General features: G+C 41.6%; 1 protein-coding gene across 3 annotated transcripts in view; it reads left to right on the forward strand.

The window, feature by feature from the left end:
- The window catches only part of WDR72 (WD repeat domain 72), a 266,149-nt gene that overhangs the window by 97,390 nt on the left and 145,906 nt on the right, over positions 1–22,853 (forward strand). For all 3 annotated transcript variants that reach the window (XM_075855213.1, XM_075855215.1, XM_075855214.1), the window contains exon 14: positions 6,917–7,122. In XM_075855213.1, the coding sequence (XP_075711328.1) occupies positions 6,917–7,122 (206 nt within the window). The remainder of the gene's footprint in view (positions 1–6,916; positions 7,123–22,853) is intronic.

The raw sequence follows: 22,853 nt of genomic DNA on the forward strand, positions 1-22,853 counted from the left end.
ATGGTACGGGCGCTACATTGATGACCTCTTATTGGTCTGGGGTCTTGAGGTAGCTAATTTACTTGTACGCTTGATCCAGACAGTCTCCAGCTGCCTTTGGAGAATTGCTTGTATAGCAATTCCATAAACTTTCACTCTGGGGAATTGCTCAAGTAGTGATTCCTTGACACATTCCCTTTCTGGATATGTGGTTATGGGGTAACATACAAAGGATGAGGGTAGGTACAACTTTATATAGGAAACCGCAGACAGGAAACACCCTTTTGAATGCAAAAAGTTGCCATTCCAAACACCATTGAGGAAACCCCCACGCGAAAATATATAAGGGTTAAGAGAATGTGCACAATGGAATCACTGTTTAAGGAACAATGTTTTGAAATTAATAAGATGTTGAAGAAAAGAGGTTATGCAGATTGGATCCTCTAAAGCTGTAATTTTTTCAAACACATTTATCAGCAATTTTAGTGATGTTAAAAAAAAATCTTACAGAAATATTTGCTAATTTTTTTTCAGGATGAGGCTCTAGGCAATATAGTTCAGGGAGGATTAAAATGTGCGGCCAAACATAACAAAACCATTGGGGACAATTTGTCTTTGAGCATTTTTAAAACCCCCACTTTGAATAAAACATGGTTGCCTCAGCGTGTTTTTTTTAAATGTGGAGGAGCAAAGTGCAAAATGTGCAAAAATGCATGCAAAACTGGTGTGCGCTGTTCTGCGGATGGGGATAGTCTCTAAAAAAACCAAACTTCATCAATCTATACGATACAAAGCAAAACCATCAATCTGTCATATACAGGGTGTACTATTAGGAAGCTTAAGTGTTATGTACACCTTTGCAAGTAAAAAATATTTTTTTATTAAATTAATGTATTACTTTTTAAGATACAGCTTCTATGTATCCTGTATACATAGAAGCTGTATCGCTCTGTCCCAGCTGATTCCATCAGTTCAGCTGACAGCAGGTCCTGTGAGTCTCTGACACACAGGATCAAGCTAATAACTATCACATCTGACGGATATTAGCTTGATCCTGTCTATCAGAGACACTCAGGACCCTCCCTCAGCCAAGCTGTCAGTTCAGCGCATCTGACTAAATCGGCTGAGACAGAGCGATACAGCTTCTATGTATACAGGATACATAGAAGCTGCATCTTATAAAGTAAAAAATAAATAAATTATAAATCATTTGAACATTGGTTAAAAACACTAAATACATTTCTTTAATGAAAAAAAAATGGCTTACAATGGTGTACATAGTGTTTAAAGAGGCTCTGTCACCACATTATATGTGCCCTGTCTCCTACATAAGGAGATCGGCGCTATAATGTAGGTGACAGTAATGCTTTTTATTTAAAAAAACGATCTGTTTTCACCACTTTTTTTAGCAATTTTAGATTTATGCTAAGGAGTTGCTTAATGCCCAAGTGGGCGTATTTTTACTTTAGACCAAGTGGGCGTTGTACAGGGGAGTGTATGACGCTGACCAATCAGAATCATGCACTTTTCTCCATTCATTTAATCAGCGCATAGGCATCCTTTTAGATCACTATGTAATGTCTTATACTAACACATTAACGATACTGAAGTGTTTAGACAGTGAATAGACATTCCACGGGATGTCTATTCACAATCCCGACACTTCGTTAATGTTTCTGTGGTAGATACAGCAGAGCAAGCGTAATCTCGCAAGATTACGTGGTAAATGACAGGTTACAGCGAGATTACGCTTGCTCTGCTGTAACTACCACAGAAACATTAACGAAGTGTCGGGATTGTGAATAGACATACCGTGGAATGTCTATTCACTGTCAAAACACTTCAGTATCGTTAATGTGTTAGTATAAGACAGCACATAGTGATCTAAAGGGATCCCTATGCGCTGATTAAATGAATGGAGAGGAGTGTATGACGCTGATTGGTCAGCGTCATACACTCCTCTGTACAACGCCCACTTGGTCAATAGTAAAACACGCCCAGTTTTCCATTGAGAAACTCATTAGCATAAAGCTAAAATCGCTAATCAAGTGGTGAAAATAGATAGTTTTTTTTAAATAAAAAGCACTGCTGTCACCTACATTATAGCGCCCCTTTCCTTATATAGGAGATAGGGCACTTATAATGTGGTGACAGAGCCTCTTTAAGTTGAGAATTTCTCATCATTTTTCTGATATTACCAAGAAACAACTTAATGTGTCCGATGCAGCAAGGCACTTCATTGATAAATACGGGGGATCTTTGGATACTTTTTGCTTTTCTGGTATTAAAAAGGTGTATAACCCATTGTGGTGTGGGTTGGAGAAAACACGTGAGGCGTTTTGGATCCTGCATTTGGGAACTACGTTTTTTGAGGGCTTAAACTATAGGAGTGACTTGTTATATGTTTATTAAAATGTACCCGCTTATCCATTTACATACTGATAAGACTTGTGCTACTATATTCCCTATTTGCCATTTTTATAATATAAGGTAGAATATATGTCATTTTAATTTATCTAAAGACTGTGTTTCTTTAAAACTTTTTTGATAGGTCCATGATGCTTTAAAAAACATGTGTGTGGCTTTAGTTCATGCTGTGATCAAGAACCTTAGGGTTTGAAATGTGTAAGTGTAGGAGAAACATGCAATATCTGGATCATTACTGCAACATGTCTTACTGACATGAAAATAAATAAGTGATTTTAAAGTACAGGTGCTGGATTTCTATATATTTTCTCCAATCTGCTGCTAACGTCTTGGTGCTAGATAGCACAGGTCACCATAAGAGGTCTTGTACAGTCTAAGTCTCGATGAGTCAGAGCCTTTTTGGCAGTACAAGGGGGACACACACACAATTTTTTTGTCTGCTGGTTTTAACATTATGCCTGATCAGTGTATATGTACAATAGTGTTTATTAAATAAGACCTGAGATTGTTTTTCTCTATATTTTAGATTATACATTATTATTATTATTATTATTATAATTATAATAAGATTTTTCCTATAAATGTGTAAGTATTTAGACTTTAGATTCTTAGAAACTTGTGCTGTGTGTACATCATGTTGATATGTGGAAAAATATTCTTAATTGGACCACAAAGGGATTGTAGTATTTGAGAGCAGAGACCTCAAATAATTTCGAACTATTTAGGTGAGAGCTTGAAAGATGGTGGCTGATTTGCTATTCTCTCCTGACACCTTTGGCAGAATGGTCAAGAATATCTATAGTTCAAGCCAGTAGATTACAATTTCTTTTAGGTCTTAAATTAAACTGAATTAATGGTTATATACCTCAGTTATATTCATTAGTGATAGTGATTTGGGGTTAAGATTGTGTTTTATGCTAGAAGACAACAATGTGGGGTTAAAATATAGACTGGTAAGTAATAGCCACTATCCTGAAGTAGAAGCTATCTCAATGTTACAATATAACTCACTACTTTCTACTACAAAAACTCTAATTTTTGATCCTTTTTAAAGAAATATATAATTTTCTTCCAAAAAATTCACAAATATTGTATGTCATTCAATGTTTGAGAACAAGCAGGAAAATTGCTGGCTCAGTCGCATTTGACCACTTTATCTCTGCATAGAGATAGGAATCCTGCTGAGAGAATGAGTGCTATCTACAGTGTAGACTGTAAATGCTTTGGAGCAGTACATATTGGCCCATATAAATGTCTCTATTTATTGCATGCTTTTTGTTTATCTTTTTGAACACCGGAGGGCAGTGATAATGCTCCTGTATTGTTGTTGTTTTTCCTCCATAAAGGATATTTTGACAAGGGCAATACATGTGCGTACTATTGTGGAAACACCATTTTTGCTCACATGTGCCTAGTTTAAACCCGATGTACATAGAAGTTTGTGTGATTTCAGTCTTACAATGTCAAGCTGTTCAACAATTCGTATGAATGTGTAAAATCTGCAGCTGCATATAAATGCAAGGTTTTGCTTTCAAGGATGATATTGTTAAGAGTATATTGAAAGTACAACTTTATAAAGGGGTTGTTCAGGTAGGGGGCAGTTTTTCATAATGATTACCTGTCCACAGAATAGGTCATCAGTATATGATCGGTGGGGTCCAACAGTCAGATCCTGCATTGATCACCTTTTTACGGCTGCCGTAAGCTATGCAGTGGTTGGTGCCGAAAGCAGATTATTCCAATAATTGTAGAGCGGCCATGCCGGGTTACTGCAGTTCTACTCCTATTCACTTAAATAATCAGCACGGCTGCTATACTGTGACTGGAGCCAACTGCTTCCGGCACCGGCCACTGCATAGCTTCCGGCGCCCGGAGGCAGCAAGAACAGCTGATTGGTGTGGAATCCGGGGGTCGGACCCCACCAATCATATGCTGTTGACCTGTGGACAGATCATCAGTATTAAAACCCACCCCCTACCTAACCAAATAATAATATTTGTGCTTGTTTTTTTAATGGACACTAACTTTTCAAATAGTATACCTGATATATATCAACTTTGTCATTTACTTACTGTTAAAAATTTGTTCTTTCATTCATGCAAATTCTGTGTGAAATTACTGGCACTAAGTGTCCCCTTCTTTTAATCTGCTGTCCACCCCCTGTTGTCAATCAAAATAAGTCCTTATATACAGACGGACTGTGGAAGTTAAGGGTGTGTCTCTTCACAGCCTGCCAATAGAAGTCTGTAGAGGGGGAGGGGGACGAGAGAGCAGGAGCACAGAGAAGACACAGGGTGCTAGTAAGATTTCTATGTCACCCTAGAACTGGATTCTCAGCTACACTGCTAATCCTGTATGTGTGATACATAGGGTATGTGCACACGATAAGGCTGGGTTCACACAACCTATTTTCAGACGTAAACGAGGCGTATTATGCCTTGTTTTACGTCTGAAAATAGGGCTACAATACGTCGGCAAACATCTGCCCATTCATTTGAATGGGTTTGCCGACGTACTGTGCAGACAACCTGTCATTTACGCGTCGTCGTTTGACAGCTGTCAAACGACGACGCGTAAAAATACAGCCTCGTCAAAAGAAGTGCAGGACACTTCTTTCAGACGTAATTTGAGCCGTACTTCATTGAACTCAATGAAGCACAGCTCAAATTTTACGGCTGTCAGAGAAGCCTCGCAAAATGCGAGGAGGAGCAATTATGGCTGAAACGAGGCAGGTGTTTTCTCCTGAAAACAGTCTGTCATTTCAGACGTAAATGCCTGCTATCGTGTGCACATACCCTTAGGGAAAACAGACCCTGCTTTTCAGAAGTTTTTTGACCAACTCACATTTTTCGCGGCGTTTTTCGCGCTGTTTTCGCGGCGTTTTTTACGTCCGTTTTTGGAGCTGTTTTCATTGGAGTCTATGAGAAAACAGCTCTAAAAACGTCCAAAGAAGTGTCCTGCACTTTTGACGAGGCTGTAATTTTACGCGTCGTCTTTTGACAGCTGTCAAACTACGACGCGTAAATTACAGGTCGTCTGCACAGTACGTCGGCAAACCCATTCAAATGAATGGGCAGATGTTTGCCGACGTATTGGAGCCCTATTTTCAGACGTAAAACGAGGCATAATACGCCTCGTTTACGCCTGAAAATAGGTCGTGTGAACCCAGCCTTAATGCAATTACGTCTGAAAATACGGAGCTAATTTCAGAGAAAACAGCCTCTGATTTCCAGGCGTTTTTGAAGCTGAAAATGAAATTTGGAGCTTCTTTTGAGGCTTCTTTTCAGACATTTTTTGAGGCGTTTTTTTGAGCTGTTTTCAATAGAGTCAATGAAAAACGGCTCCAATTACGTCCCAAGAAGTGTCCTTATGTGCCGTCTTTTGACAGCGACGCATAAAATGACAGGTTGTCGGCACAGTACATCGTAAAGCCCATTGAAAGTAATGGGCAGATGTTTGCCGACGTATTGGAGCCGTTTTTTCAGACGTAATTTGAGGCGTAAAACCCAGCCATAGAGATAGGAGAGCAGGTTCCTCCTCTTCTATGTGTGCAGTGCATAGAAGACATGATAACAGTTAGGTTCCACCCACTAGCTCAGAGAAAACGGAAGTGTATACTGGCAAATAATAAAGAATTAAATGTTTATCTAGTTTGATAAAGTCTCATTAAGTGACATAGGTTACGCTACATTTGAACTTTGGAATGAAAGTTCATAGAATTTTCTGCACATACTAAATTACTAATTTATAATTAACATTAGGTAAAAATGCTTGAAAATACATACTTTTAGATATAAGAAAAGTATACAGATGACAACAGAAAGCCTAATGGGTCTGGCAGTTGCACAGTGTATAGAGCACTACTGCTCAGCAGGACCATTGGCCAACCTTCTCCCTGAGCTAATTCGTTTCCTTTCTGCTGATACCTTTTTATAGTCTGCTGATATTTTGGGTAAAAGCCTCTGCTGAGCATCTCACATTAAGTGACATCCTTGTCAGTGCTCTGGAGGATTTTTGGATTGATATTAATTTTATTTAGATACAATGTATTAATTACAAATATTAATGTTTAGTTTTTAATTTCCTTCAGTCACATTTACAATGTGGATGAGATAAATTAGTTTATTCATATACTATAATATTCATATTTTATGTAACACTGACCCACTATGAGGCTGGCCATTAAACGTAGTAGAATTGACTCGCCTAGTTATAGATGGAAGTGATTCATATTTTGAAGAACGTACTGTAGTGAGAAGAGAACATCGAAATATTTTGTTATCTGTACCTAACTGCTTATAGATTACTCAGCTAAGCTGGATGAGGATGTTATTACCACAAAGAGGGAGATCAGCAGCTTCCAGACACCTCTAACACCTTTTATCAAAAATTAACACAGGAATTGGGTGGCCTGTTGGGTTATCCCATTAGACATGGAATGGCAGGATTCCACAACAAAAGTCTGATCTCTATGAGGTATTTGTTTTATTATTTCTGTTTTTCCTATCAGGCACTTTAGAACGTCATGAAACGGGTGAGATGGCAAAAGTGATCCTTACTGCTTGTGATGATTTTGCCATTGATGTGAATGAGTCCATGGTCACCACTTCTCACGAGACACAACGACACAGTAGAACAACTTTCAAGACATCAAATGTTCACAAACTTGGAGCCCTGTCCCATAACCTAATGCATCCTGAAAAGTCATCGAACAAAGTAAGGCAATTTTGATTTACGTATGAAATTATTTCCTGACGTTCTTTTAGGCTGGGTTCACACGTGGCGGAATTTCACTTAAATTCCGCTGCGGACACTCCGCAGCGTTAATCCGCAGCGGAGCCGTTTGTCCATTGACTTACACTTTAATTTAGCAGTGTTCGTTTAGACGAGGCGTAAAATTCCGCTGCGGAGCATAGGCTGCGGAGCGGAATTTGGTGTCCGCAGCATGCTCTGTCTGTTGCGGAGCAGTGGCGGACTCATGGCGGAATTTCTCCATTGACTTCAATGGAGATTCTAATTTCCGCAATGAAGTCCGCAGCTGTCATGCACATGTTATATGTGCTGCGGATGCGTCTTGCTTTTTTAACTTGACATTTCTTCATTCTGGCTGGACCTATGTATTTCTAGGTCTACAGCCAGACTGAGGAAGTCAATGGGGCTCCCGTAATGACGGGAGCGTTGCTAGGAGACGTCAGTAAATAGTCACTGTCCAGGGTGCTGAAAGAGTTAAGCGATCGGCAGTAACTGTTTCTGCACCCGGGACAGTGACTACCGATCCCAATATACAGCTACCTGTAAAAAAAATAGAAGTTCATACTTACCGAGAACTCCCTGCTTCTGTCTCCAGTCCGGCCTCCCAGGATGACGTTTCAGTCTAAGTGACGGCTGCAGCCAATCACAGGCTAATAACAGGCTGCAGCGGTCACATGGACTGCCGCGTCATCCAGGGAGATCGGGCTGGATGCCGAAGGAGGGACGCGTCACCAAGACAACGGGCGGTAAGTATGAATTTCTTTGACTTTCACAAGGGAAAGTGCTGTCCCTTCTCTCTATCCTGCACTGATAGGGAGAAGGGAAGTACTTTTACCGCAGTCCGCAGCAACTAGTCCGCATCAATTTACTGCACATTTTGTGCAGATCCGCAGCAGAATCTGCAACGCAGATTCTGAGCGGCATTGATGCGGACAGTTGCGGAGGAAATCCGCCACGTGTGGTCATGCCCTTAAAGTGGGAAAATTAGCTAAATATTGTACATTTCTAACTTGATACCCTCTTATGTTACAAGAAAAATGGCAGAAAATACTAATTTCTTTGGTACTGACATTAAACTGGCAGCCTCTGGGCCTCATGTGATCCTCTGATACTGTATACTGTACTTGTGTTCCTTTTAATGCTTTATTTATAAAGAGATTATGACGGCAATCCTGTATACTTGGTTACGCAGTGTGTGGATGAGATTAGTTTTATCTCATTCACTTTGCTGCTATTGTATTTGCTGTGGATTTTTCGCAATGAATTCCATTGCGGAAAATCCGCAGTATTTATTCTACGTGTGAACTTACCCTAAGGGTGCGCTCACATGGCGTACTTGCATTGTATTTCTGCAGCTTAAAAATACACTGTGGAAAACTATAATATATGTCTATGGAAAGAATATTCTGCAACACAGACAGATTTCTCTAATTCTTGCTTTGCAGAATATTTTTCCCATAGGCATGCATTGTAGTTTTCTACAGCGTATTCTTACGCTGCGGAAATACAATGCAAGTACGCCACGTATGAGTGCACCATTAGGGCACATTCAGACTTGACAGAATTTTTCCGCTGCAGATGTTGCTGCAGATTCGTGGCAGTTATGCACCGAATCTGCAGCAACATTTGTATATTTGACAGGTAATTCAGACATTGCGGATTTCACAGCGGACTAGCTGCAGATTTCAGATTTTCCCTCCGCAGCATGCTCATGACGTTGCGGAGAAGAAGCGGAATTTCACTGAGGATTTCAGCCTTTGCAATGCAAAAACTGAAATCTGTGGCAAGTCCGCTGTGTTTTGTGCAACGTCTGAATTAGCTGTCAAATATGCAAATGTTGGTGCAGATTCGTTGCGTAATTGCCCCAAATCTGCACCAACATTTGAAGCGGAAAAATTCTGCCACGTGTGAACATGGCCTAACAGTCTCCTGGAAATGATGGAGTATAGCCTTCACTGCGAGAGACCCGGGAAGGGCAGTAGGGATGCATACAGAGCATTAGGTTAAGTTCAAACAGGTTTTTGTTTTTGGTTTTAATTTGAAAATGCATGTTAAAAATCTACGGTTTGAAGTATTTTTACCATATTTACATGCATTTTTAGTAGTGTGTTTTTAAATTTTGTACAGGAGTTTTTTTTCCAGACATTTTTTAAGTTAAATTGAAAAGTCTATGAAGAAATGCTGTGTGTGGACATTCTCATTAGGCCTTATTCACACAAACGTGTTATACGTCTGTGCTGCGCACGTGATTTTCACGCGCGTCGCACGGACCTATGTTAATGAATTGGGCCGTTCAGACTGTCAGTGATTTTCACGCAGCGTATGTGCGCTGCGTAAAACTCACGACATGTCCTATACTTGTCCATGTTTCGCGCAGCATGCACCCATTGAAGTCAATGGGTGCGTGTAAATCGCACACGGCACACGGAAGCATTTCCGGGTGCTGCGCATGATGCGCGCTACAGTATTAAAATAAATGAGTGAAAACAGAAAAGCACCACCTGCTTTTCTGTTTGTCAACATAAAACCAGAGCGTCATAATGATGAAAATCATGCAGCCTCGTACCATATGCTGATGCCACACGGATCTTTTGCGCGCGCAAAACGGACATGTCCATGTGAATAAGGCCTAATGCACATAAAAAAAACACAGCAACAAACTTTTATAAAAAATATATAATAAAAACGTGATTTAAATATTATATAATTTTCTGACATTGTTTTAGGCTTTCATCACATAATGTAGTTTTTGCTGGTTCATCTTTTCTTCGGATTGATTAACACAGGCAATTTTTGGTATCGTTTTTGGAGCAGTTTTTCTAGCCGAAGCAAGGAGGTGATCAAAATGAAGGAAAAGTATAAATAAGGCCTCCTTCTCACATAATTTTTGTGTCTTTATTTTGACCCAAATACGCATTACAAAAATCTGCATGTGTTTTTTCATGGTAGCGTTTTTTGCTAATAGCGTACTTCACTACCTGTGTTTCTTTTAGTTGGTGTTTTTAACATTGCAAATCATGGGATTCAAATATGCTGTAATGCAAAGATTCCTTTTTGAAACACATGCTTTTTCCTGAAAAATTGCCACAAAATCGCTATCAAATTGCTATAAAAAAAAAAATCGCAATTGCACCATAATTGCGTTTTTTCTTAAAGAGGCAAAAAATAAAAATAAGGAGGTCGATAGGACAAAACGCATCTGTATGATGCAAAAAACACCAAAGCCAGGCTACTGCAATTTTTGAAAAATGTCGCTGATCCAATAAATACAGGACAAAATAAATAAATAAAAAAACACTCTAACAAAACGCCATATTTGTAGAACCTTTTGTATTTTCTATTAACTTTAAGCTAACATCTGTCCGCCGCGTTTTGCTACTAAAAAATGCCAGGAAAAATGCTACAAAAAAGTTATATTTTTCCAAAAAACACAGTGTATAAAACCACCCTAGGACTGATTCAGCACATCTATCTTATGGATCCAAAACTGCACAAAAAACCACCTGTGTGAAACAAAAAAGACCTATATTTATCATCTTTTTAAGATCCACAAACTTGAACATTCATTTTTGCTATAATGACAAAGAGCAAAGCATTTTTTTAATATTATTATTATTATTATTATTATTATTTTATAGCTTATTTTATTTAAACAAAAAGCTTTATGTGATAAAACACAGATATGGCATGATACTTGTGATGACCAAGCGTGTAGCCCAACATACAGTAAACAATATTTTGGTTTAATTAATCAGGTGGTTCAGAAGTTTTAGGTAAATATCATATTTTACTATCACTTTCTCAGTATCTATAGATAAACATACTATATACCGGTTCAGGAGGTAATCCAGATTGTACAGTTTCTCCAACCTTGAGCCCTTAGCACTCCAGACATTTTCAATTACATCAACTTTACCATTTAGGAACTGAATTTTCTAAATGATTGTTGAGCTCAGCAAATCTGTGTCCTTTTATTTATCTCCAGGATATAGAATTCTTTAATGTAAGGACAACTAGACATGTCAGACTTATATTAGTATCTTGCCTTCATCTGCAGGGCACTATATGGGGCAGATTGACTACTACTATCTAAGTTTAGACAGTGTAAACAAACACAAGGCCATCAGAAGATGCACCCAATTTATCAATTGGCACATGCAGTATGATTAATTTTGCACATCTAGTTAGACATGTTAGAAACGTATATTTTGATTGGCTTCGTTTACGCCAGATTTTTTTGCCAAATTTTTGGCCCCCTTTCCTGTTAAGTCACTCCCCTTTGTCTAACATGGAACCAGTGGCGTAACTACCGCTATAGCAGCCGTAGCGGCTGCAATGGTGCCCATAGCATGAGGGGGCCCGTGCCACCGGCCGGCACGGCCCCCCCATGGACGGAGGCTCCGCTAGCAGCCGCTATGGCTGCTACAGCGTGACGCCACTGAAGGGGTTGTTCCTACAAAAGACATGCATCCCCTATCCACCGGATAGGGGATACATGTGGGATCGCTGGGACGCCCAACGATAAGGAGAACGGGGGACCGAAAGTCCCCCAAAGTTCTCCATGACAAACCTCGGACTTCCGGGGTCTGTCTGCAGCTCCATAGAAATGACTTGTGCACCAGTCGAGCTTGTGCGCATGCGTGACCACCGCTCCTTTCATTTTTATTGAACTGCGCAGACGCCGGAAGTCTGAGGTTTGTCATGGAGAACTTCGGGGGATCTGCCAGCGATCACACATGTATCCCCTATCCTGTGGATATGGGATACATCTCTTTTGTAGGACAAACTATAGGCAGTTTTTTTTTGGGGGGGCTATATGGCGTTATCTACAGGGGGGTCTGTATGGCGTTATCTACAGGGGGGTCTGTATGGTGTTATCTACAGGGGGGTCTGTATGGCGTTATCTACAGGCGGGGTTCTGTATGGTGTTATCTACAGGGGAGGTCTGTATGGCGTTATCTACAGGGGGGTCTGTATGGCGTTATCTACAGGAGGGGGTCTGTATGGCATTATCTACAGGAGGGTCTGTATGGCGTTATCTACAGGGGGTCTGTATGGCGTTATCTACAGGCTGGACTCTGTATGGCGTTATCTACAGGGGCGTCTGTATGGCGTTATTTACAGGGGGGGCTGTATGGTGTTATCTACAGGAGGGGGTCTGTATGGCGTTATCTACAGGGGGGACTCTGTATGGCTTTATCTACAGGGGGGTCTGTATGGCGTTATCTACAGGGGGGTCTGTATGGCGTTATCTACAGGGGGTCTGTATGGCGTTATCTACAGGGGGGTCTGTATGGCGTTTTCTACAGGGGGGCTGTATGGCGTTATCTACAGGGGGATTTGGGGCTGTAAGACGTTATCTACAGGGGGGCTGTAAGGCGTTATCTACAGGGGGCTGTGTATGGTGCTATCTATATGGGGGGGCTGTGTTGTGGAATCTATAGGGAGGCACTATCTACAAGGGGGGGGGGGGTTGTGTGATACCCAGTGGAGGGGGGAGGACCCAGTCAAAAGTTTGCTATGGGGCCCAGTCTTTCCTAGTTACGGCCCTGCATGGAACAAGAGTGTCTAAAATGGTTAATAAATGTGTAGCACAGCCTCTGTCTTAATACTGTGATTTGTCAAGCCACATATAATTAGCAAGTGACATTGAAATGACTTTCTAATTATCTCTAAATATTATCAAAGGCAACGACCATCTGATATCACATGAATTGTGAGTTTGTGTTGATAGCATGGCATTTGGGATAATAGTGCTATTTCGATCGATATAGCACATCAGAGTTTTTCAAGAAAATATGTATTCACCTTCCTATAAGCGGCATAGTTTACTTCACTTGGAAATCACAAATGTTAGACCGTACTATCAGACCAGTACTGTATAATCTAGAAGCAAACACATGTTGCAGATAAACCAAGGAGTATTGATGAGCACATGGTGCTGATAGATGAAGAATAGCGGCAGCCACTGCAGGAGGACCTAGGTTTAGTGAAGAAAAACTTGATATTCCTCCAGGTCAGGAATGCTACATCCAAAGGAGATAGTGCAGCCCAGTCAGTAGAGATCTAGAAGCAAAACAATGCACGGTGCCACATGTAGATAAAGGAGATTTGGCTAGTGTGAACCATGCCTCAAGGCAAACAACTTTCGGAAGATATGGAACCTGGGTGTACATCAATCCATGGTTAGACAAATGTCTACAAATGAAGAAATAGGGACATAGCGCAATAGAGCCTAAATAAGCCAAGTAACATTTTTCAGGGTTTTATTTGTACTCACAAACGAGAAGTTAAAATTCAGTTTACAATCAGTAAAATACATGCGGCAATACAGCTAAAATACTCAACTCGAGTTTCACCTTGAACGGCTCCTTTCAGGGCATGAACTCTGACATCACGCAAGGATATTTATACTCTAATAATCGTATTTGCAGGCACAGGAAACGTTTAGTGGAGGTTATTGCTGCTAAAGGGAGATCTACAGGTTATTAAATTCAAGTGTGCCCAATGATCGGGCAAACAAGTGTTCATACAAACATTTGTTCCAGATCTATTCCCTGTGTAAACAGCATAATGATCAGCCATTGGCTGATCGGTTCCTTTATGTGGCAAAAAAAATGGTTGCTAGTGTGAACGTTATGTGTGCTAATACAACAGTTTATAAATCTTCGTTGCAGATTTGTTGCGAATTTGCAGCAACTTTTTCAGATTTGACAGGTAATTCAGACGTTGCGGATATCACAGCAAACTTGCCGCAGATCTCAAACTTTGCAAAACAAATGCTGAAATCCGCTGTGAAATTCCGCTGGTTCTCCGCAACATAATATGCATGCTGCGGAGGGAAAATTCTGCACTGCAGCCTAAATTCCGCACAGTTATTTCCCCGTCTGAACTAAGTTTCCTAAAAATGTATAGAAACAAATGTAAAAAACGTCAGCTGCAGAATTCAACAGCAATTCCGCCACATCTGAATGTGCCCTATAAGTTCACTTTCTTTAGAATCCATTCTTGGTTTTGGCTTAAAAGAACTGCATCAAAAACTGTACCACAAACTGCACTAAAAACTGCATGCTTGATTCCAGCGTAAGGCCAGGATCACACATGCAATTTTGATGCAGTTTTGGTGCAGTTTTTGGCTCCATTTCTTTAGCCAAAGACAGAAGTGGATCTAAAAGGAAGGAATTTTCTAAAGAAAAGACTGATGCATCTCCTATCTTTTGTTTCCACTCTAGTGTTTGTCTCAAAAAACTGAGCATAAACAGCACCAAAAACTGCATCATTGTGTGTGTGATCATGTCCGTAGGGTCATTTAACACTTTTAGTGTAGGAACACACTTGGCGGAAACACTGCCGATTTTCCACAACGTATTTCATTGTGGAAAATCTGCAGTCTAATACAGTAGCAGCAGTGTGGGAGATTTGAACAAATAATCAGCCGAAAAACGTTCATAAATTGACCTTTGGTGCATTTTTTTTAAGCCGCAGCATGTCAATATATACTGCGGAATCGCTGCTCTTCTGTTGTGTGTTTTCCCTATTGAATTCAATAAGGAGGTAAGACCCGCAATAAGAGTCATGTGTTGCAACTTTTGCGGCGGAAACTGCGATTCCGCGTCAAAAAACGCAAGTGAGACAAAAACAACCTTTTCTTGATGTACAATTAATTTTAAAAACGTACCCCCGGCTGTAGTCCTAGTGAAGCAATCTTCTGTTCTGAGCACAGTCCGGCCTCCTGGGATGGCGTTTCATCCCATGTGACTGCTGCAGCCAATCAAAGGATGCAGCTGTCACATGGACTACAGCATCATCCCAGCAGGCCGAGTCATGCTCAGAAGAGGGACGAGTCTTGGGTGGTAAGTATTAACTTTTTTTTCCATTCCTGCAGAATTTTCGCAGCGAACATGCTGCCCAAAAAGCTGCACCACAAATTGGTTTGGTTTTTTAGGCAGAATTCACTGCGGCTTCCAGGATGGATACGCTGTGTACTTTTTCGTAGCATATGCGTTCTGTGTGTTCCTACACTACGGGTGGTATATTTACTGCAGTTTTTCCTAGCCAAAGCCAGGAATGGATTTAAATTGAATGGGGAATATAAAGGAAAAACATTTTCTTCTTGCTGAGTCTACTTCTTTTAGCTTAATAAAAGAGGCACCAAAAACTGTAGTAGCCTTTTTCCACGAAACACTGTGTGTGCGAATCTACCTTTAGAATTTATGATTTTATATTTGAATAAGATTGCGCAACTGATGCATTTTTTTTTTGCACATTGCATACTCCATTGACTTCAGTGTAACAAAACCATAAGGAAATATGGGGGGAATGTAACAAATTTACACAACAGTTTTATGGTGTAGAAATGTTGCAAACTGCCAAATTGTTACAGAAACTTCAACTTTTTTTTCTAAAAGTGGGTGAGGCTGAACGAAAGGGCTGCGGCTTGACGCACTTACCATAATTTACGCCAGAAGCTTGCCTAAATTATAGCGGAAATTTACACGAGCCAGAATTTTATTCAGTAGTGCAAGGACAGCCGAAGATGCAAACAATTTTTAAATGTCGTGCGCTTCAATAAATTTGTTATAAATTACTCCAGCTGTATTTTTCATTAAGACTAGTGCAGTCCTAATACATCTCCCCCTATGTGTTTTCGCAGAGACATATGCCATTCCCTATATTTTTTTTACACATTCAAGTGATTGGAGTATGGATTGGTACAGAGCCCATTGAGCTCTTTAGAGATGTACGGTACCTGCAAAATTGTTTCATAAAAGTGTGTATATTTACAGTATATATGTTATAGATGTGCATTGTTTCGGCATGGAAGCATCAAATATTCAATGAATGCCAAAATATAGTCCCTATACAATGCTACAATATATATTTATCTGTATGGTAGCATTGGGCTAGATTCCAATGTCTATTTTTATGTAACGTACATTTCCCTTTTTCTTTCATACGTGACAATTACATTTTTTGATGCAGAAATTTTCGAAACATTTTCCATAAAACATGTTTTTCCAATGTTCGTGTAAGTTCTGCTGCACAGTGTTAAATGTGCTGCTGCGGAGCACAATGCAGGGGCAATGTGCTTCCTCCGGTTATATCTCACTTACTGCTGTTGTCATGCTTTCGTGGGAGACCTGCAGGTTAATCTATTCAGATTTGCGTATCAATGCAGGAAGAGGCCTGTTCAGCACAGCCACACTTCAAAGACTTTGCTGTGTCACTGTATTTGTGCTGATGTAAATCTGGGTTACAAAAGAAGAATGCCTCAATTTCATGGTCCCCTGTCCTTTCTTATTTCGTTATTGTAGTGCACGTGCCAAGTGAACTCCCAGTAACAGAAGGCCACTGCTTGGCCTTGTGTGACAAATGCAGTTGACACAAGATCCATATTAATGTTGTCAAGCATCTTTGATGTATCTAAGCAGATTTTAATTAATTTCAACAGCACAATCTCCGATGTACCATTCTTTAATAGCCGTTTTAAGGAACAATTTTAACTCATTCATTTCTGGAAAAGGCTGCAACACGTAACCACAAGAGGCTGTACTGTATATTTATTTTTATGTAAAGCATTTTCTTAAGAAAGATAGAAATACAACGTTAATATTTGCTTCTTCTTCTTTCAACAAGCGGCATTCATCAAGTCAGCGATTTGTGTGGCAAAGTGCCATTTGAATAGTGTATTGTTAGAATACTTATGGTCCGCTTGACAAGGACTCTTGCTGTAAATAGTGCAATTTGACTCCAGCTGTTAAAGAGTCTCTCTGACAGGAGCCAAATAGAATGGAGATGCTTTACTGCACCGCAGAAAAATCAATATTGGGTTCTTGTTCACAGTAACCTGCTCTTTTCTACAGATTTATACAATCATATATGGACCTTACAAAGTAGATAGAAAAAAAAATCTTAACTATAAATAATAGTATTGCAGTCTTTGCATACAGAACCAAGAAATAATCACCATTGTAAATAAGTATTACTATTTATTTTATTTTTTATTTTATTTCTCCAGATGTATATTTTTTATTTTTTTAACTCACACAAATAGCAAAAACACTTTAACGCATCCATAAAATGTTATATGTGGCCTTGTTCTATAGCACAGGTGGAGCTGGTTTCCTATCAGCTATTTTATGGCGCATGCAGTTATATGTACTAAAAAGCCTAAACTAATGGTAAAAGAGTTGCATCCATTGTGCATTGTAATGGTAAACTATCAAGAAAATGAAATAAATTAATGATATAAAGAAGAATAATACTGTTACAAAAATGCAATCTTCATTAGCTTTTGTGACTCAGATACTTTTTTCGATTGTTACACATCGCTGCTTTCAGAAATATGGGCAAAAGTCCACAATACGGAATAACTAAAGATTGTTTTTTTTCTATACATGGTAACTTAAAACCTCACAGATAAGATAACATAATACAGACACGTTATTTTTATTTTTAATATGCTTTTTAATCTGTAGATAATAACATTTGTGGTGATAATAGTTGCTGATAACGTGGAACAGACAAATGGAACAGTTTACAATTAAAAATATGCCACCTGAAGCAACAGAGATAAAAAACAATGCGTCTCCTAATGTAATAATGAAGAGTGTCACTCTATTTATTCAGCTATGCCGTTCAGTTCCATTTGTAAGAAAGTGTGTTTTTATGTTGGGAAAAGAATGTACCCCCATTGCTTTTAGAGTTCTATTTGAATGTATGAGGAAAGATAAGGGACATGTTAATGCATAGTTTTGGGTGACATTAAAGTGTAGCTAAACATTTAAAAAAGTTCTGACATGTCAAGCAACATGTCAGAAGTTTGGATTGGTGGGGGTCAGAGCACGGAGACCCCTACCAATCGCTAAAACGAAGCAGCTGAAGCGCTCAGCCGCTTCGTGTCTGTTCGGCTTTTTCCGGAAATAAATGTATCAGTGTACGGGCTCATAGGCTTTCTATTGAGCCCGTACTCCGATACATTCATTTACGGAAAAAGTCGAACAGACACGAAGCGGCTGAGCGCTCGCACGAGCACTTCAGCTGCTTCGTTTTAGCAATTGGTGGGGGTCTCACTGCTCGGACCCCCACCAATCCAAACTTCTGACATGTCACTATGACAAGTCAGAAGTATGTCAAACATTTAGCTACACTTTAAGGCTATGTTCAGACGTGGCAGAATTTTTCCGCCTCAAATGTTGGTGCAGATTCGGGGCAATTACGCAACGAATCTGCACCAACATTTGTAGATTTGACAGCTAATTCAGACGTTGCGGATATCCTAGCGGACTTGCCACGGATTTCAGTTTTTGCATTGCAAATGCTGAAATCTGCAGTGAAATTCTGCTTCTTCTCTGCAATGTCATGAGCATGCTGCGGAGGGAAAATTCTGCACCGCAGCCTAATTTCCGCACAGGTATTTTCCGCAACGTCTGAACTAAGTTTCTTAAAAATGTATAGGAATAAATGTGAAAAACGGCTGCTGCAGAATTCCACTGCGGACTGCAGCGGAATTCAACACCAATTCCGCCACGTCTGAATGTGCCCTAACTATATATACACTATATGGACAAGCGTATTAGGACACACATCTTAATCGTTGAATACAGGTGTTTCATTCGGTCCCACTGCCACAAGTGTATAAAATCCAGCACCTAGCCATGTAGTCGTCCTTACAAACATTTGTGAAAGAATGGGTCGTTCTAAAGAGCGCACTGAGTTCCAGGGTGGTACTGTAAGGCCGTGTTCCCAGGAAGCGTAAACGCTGCAGAATTTCCGCAACATGCAGCATTTACAGTAGCAGCAAAGTGAATGAGATTTAGAAAATCTCGTGCCCATGCTGTGCAAAAAAATGCAGCGTAAACATTAATAAATTGACCTGCAGTTTGCAGGTTTGTCATTTTATGCTGCATTTTAGTTGATTTTCGGGTTTTCCCCATTGAAATCAATGGGGATGTGAATCCCACAACAGAAAGCCAAGTGTTGAGACTTTTGCAGCGTATTTGCAGCAATTACGCCGCAAAAATCGCAACTACGAAAAAAGAAACAAAACATACTTACCCAGAAGTCTGTTTCTCCATCCAGTCCAGCCTCCTCGGATGACATTTGCTGCAGCGGTCACATGGGCTGCAGCATCATCCAGGGTGGCCGGACCGGACTGCACAGGAGGGATGTCGCCATGATAACGGCCTAGGTAACATTTAAAGTTTTTTACCGCTGCTTGCCGAAGCGGAAAATACACCCGAAAAAAAGCACAACAATCTGTGATTTTTGCGCAGCGTATCCGACCTGCGGGAACCCGGCCTAATAGGATGTCAATGTTGCAACAATTCAGTTTGTGAAATTTCTTCCCTCTTAGATATTACACTATCAACTGTCACTGGTATTATTGCTAAGCGGAGCATTTAGAAACCACAGCAACACAGTCACGAAGTGACAGATCATGTAAAGTTACAGAGCGGTGTTGCCGAGTGCTGAGACGCATAGTTAGGGATGAGTAAACTTTTGAAAAGTTCGGTTCGGCTAGTTCGCCGAATTTCACGAAAAAGTTCGATTTGGACCGAACTAGTTCTGACTGAACCTGTAATTTCTGTGCGCTGAGCATGGTACTGTCCAGGGTGCTGATAGAGTTAATGGGCTGCACTAACTCTTTCAGCAACCTTGACAGTACATGCTCGGCGCACGGAAAATAAAATTTTAATGTAATAAAAAATAAAAAAAAATACGTTCATACTTACATTTCTCCTGTCCGGTCTCCAGCAATGACGTTTCATCCATGTCGCCGCTGCAGCCAATCACAGGCTGTAGTGGCGGTCACGCACGTCAGGATGACGTCAGAAGGCCGGCCTCCAGGGATGACGCTTCATCCCACGTGACCGCCTCTGCAGCCAATCACATGCTGCAGCGGCCTCTGCAGCCAATCACAGGCTGCAGCGGCCTCTACAGCCAATCACACGCTCCTCTCCTGAAATACTCTGTGCTGCCTTAAACTCTGTGGACAGGTCAGGATCCTGTTTCTTTTAAATGCTGCTGGGGAACCCGCTCGATCCACTATATAAGGCTGCGCTACAGTGCAGCATTTAAAAGAAACAGGATCCTGACCTGTCCACAGAGTTTAAGGCAGCTGTAAAGGATCTGCCAGGCACTGCGGGGTTAACTCCCAGAACTAATCAGTCAGCACCTGAGAATACATCCCTGAGACTGACTCCTGCTTCCACCATTCAGGCTGGCAGGCTTAGGAGTGGGAGAGCCTATCGTAACCTGGCCAGACTCAGCTAGCTCCCGCCCTCGGTCTATTTAAGCCTGCACTTCCTGTCCCTCGGTGCTTGTTATTGCTTTGGTTTCCTTCCTTGTGGTTCCTGGCCCAGCTACAGCTCCTGCTATTTTTGATCCTGCTCCATACCGACCCTGGCTTACCGACTACTCTTCTGCTTTTCGTTTTGTACCTCGCACACTCCTGGCTTGACTCGGCTCGTTCACCACTCTGGTTGCTCACGGTGTTGCCGTGGGCAACGGCCCCTTTTCCTTGCTTGTGTTCCTTGTATGTTTGTCGTGTTTGTCGTGCACTTACTGAGCGCAGGGACCGCCGCCCAGTTGTACCCCGTCGCCTAGGGCGGGTCGTTGCAAGTAGGCAGGGACAGAGTGGCGGGTAGATTAGGGCTCACTTGTCCGTCTCCCTACCCCCTGCCGTTACATAATAACAAGCCCATACCTAGTCTACCCCTGGTCCCTGACACCACTATGGATCCCCGTGAGACCCTGGCTCAGCAAATGCAGGGTCTCTCCCTACAGGTCCAGGCCCTGGCTCAGAGGGTCAACCAACCTGATGCTACCCTGGTAGTTCCCCGCACCGCACCTCTTGAACCCCACCTCAAGTTGCCCGACCGGTTCTCAGGGGACCGGAGGACTTTTCTCTCCTTTCGGGAGAGTTGTAGGCTTTATTTTCGTTTAAAGCCTCATTCCTCAGGTTCTGAGAGCCAGCGGGTGGGTATAATTATGTCCCGGCTCCAGGAAGGGCCCCAAGAGTGGGCCTTCTCCTTGGCTCCTGACGCCCCTGAACTTTCCTCCGTTGATTGTTTCTTTTCTGCTCTCGGACTTATTTATGACGAGACTGACAGGACTGCCTTTGCCGAGAGTCAGCTGGTGACCTTAAGTCAGGGTAAGAGACCTGTTGAGGAGTATTGCTCTGACTTTCGGAAGTGGTGCGTAGCTTCTCGGTGGAATGACCCTGCCTTAAGGTGCCAGTTTAGGTTGGGTCTGTCGAATGCCCTGAAAGACCTGCTAGTTAGCTATCCCTCTTGTGACTCCCTAGACCAGGTTATGGCTTTAGCGATACGACTTGACCGACGTCTCAGGGAACGACAACGTGAACGTTTATGTGTTTTCTCCTCCGACTCCCCCATGATGCCTCCCGAAGCTCCGTTGCTTCGTTCCTCCCCGAAAGATTCAGAGATAGCTATGCAACTCGGGGCCTCCGTGTCCCCCCAACAACGTAGAGAATTCCGCAGGAAGAATGGTCTCTGCTTCTACTGTGGGGACGACAAGCATCAAGTGAACAACTGTCCTAAGCGTAAGGTTGCAGCCAGAGAACTTCCGCGTCTAAGTGATCATCGGGGAGGTCACTTGGGCGCACAGGTATTTCCCGTAAATATGAAACGTACTAAGATCTTGCTTCCCTTTCAGGTCTCTTTTGGTGGTAGGTCTGCTACCAGCAGTGCTTTCGTGGATTCAGGGTCCTCTACTAATATCATGTCTGTGGAATTTGCTATGTCCCTTGCTATGCCTCTTATTGATTTGCCTAAACCTGTCCCGGTAGTGGGTATCGACGCCACTCCTCTTGCTAATGGTTATTTTACACAGCATACCCCTGTTTTTGAACTCCTTGTTGGCTCCATGCATTTGGAGCAATGCTCTGTACTGTTGATGCAGGGATTATCGTACGATTTGGTGCTAGGTCTTCCCTGGTTGCAGTTGCATAATCCTACGTTTGACTGGAATACTGGGGAGCTAACCAAATGGGGTAATGAATGTTGTACGTCATGTTTTTCTGTTAATTCTATTTCTCCCCCTAAGGAGGTGAATACGCTACCCGAGTTTGTTCAGGACTTCGCTGATGTTTTCTCTAGGGAGGCCTCCGAAGTGTTACCTCCTCATAGAGAATACGATTGCGCTATCGAATTGGTACCAGGAGCTAAGCTTCCTAAGGGTAGGATATTTAATCTTTCTTGTCCCGAACGTGAAGCTATGAGAGTGTATATCCAGGAATCCCTGGCCAAGGGTTACATTCGTCCCTCTTCTTCTCCGGTAGGTGCTGGCTTCTTCTTCGTGGGGAAGAAGGATGGTGGTCTTAGGCCATGCATTGACTACCGTAGCCTGAATAAGGTCACGGTAAGGAACCAGTATCCCCTTCCTTTGATTCCTGATCTCTTTAATCAGGTTCAGGGGGCCCAATGGTTTTCTAAATTGGATCTACGGGGGGCGTATAACCTTATTCGCATCAAAGAGGGGGATGAGTGGAAGACTGCGTTTAACACGCCCGAAGGCCATTTCGAATACCTCGTCATGCCCTTTGGGTTGTGTAATGCCCCTGCGGTCTTCCAGAATTTCATAAATGAGATTTTGAGAAATTACCTGGGGATTTTTCTGGTAGTGTACCTTGATGACATACTGGTGTTTTCCAAGGACTGGTCCTCCCACGT

This window comes from Rhinoderma darwinii, chromosome 3, assembly GCF_050947455.1.
Source record: "Rhinoderma darwinii isolate aRhiDar2 chromosome 3, aRhiDar2.hap1, whole genome shotgun sequence".
Lineage (NCBI taxonomy): Eukaryota > Metazoa > Chordata > Amphibia > Anura > Rhinodermatidae > Rhinoderma > Rhinoderma darwinii.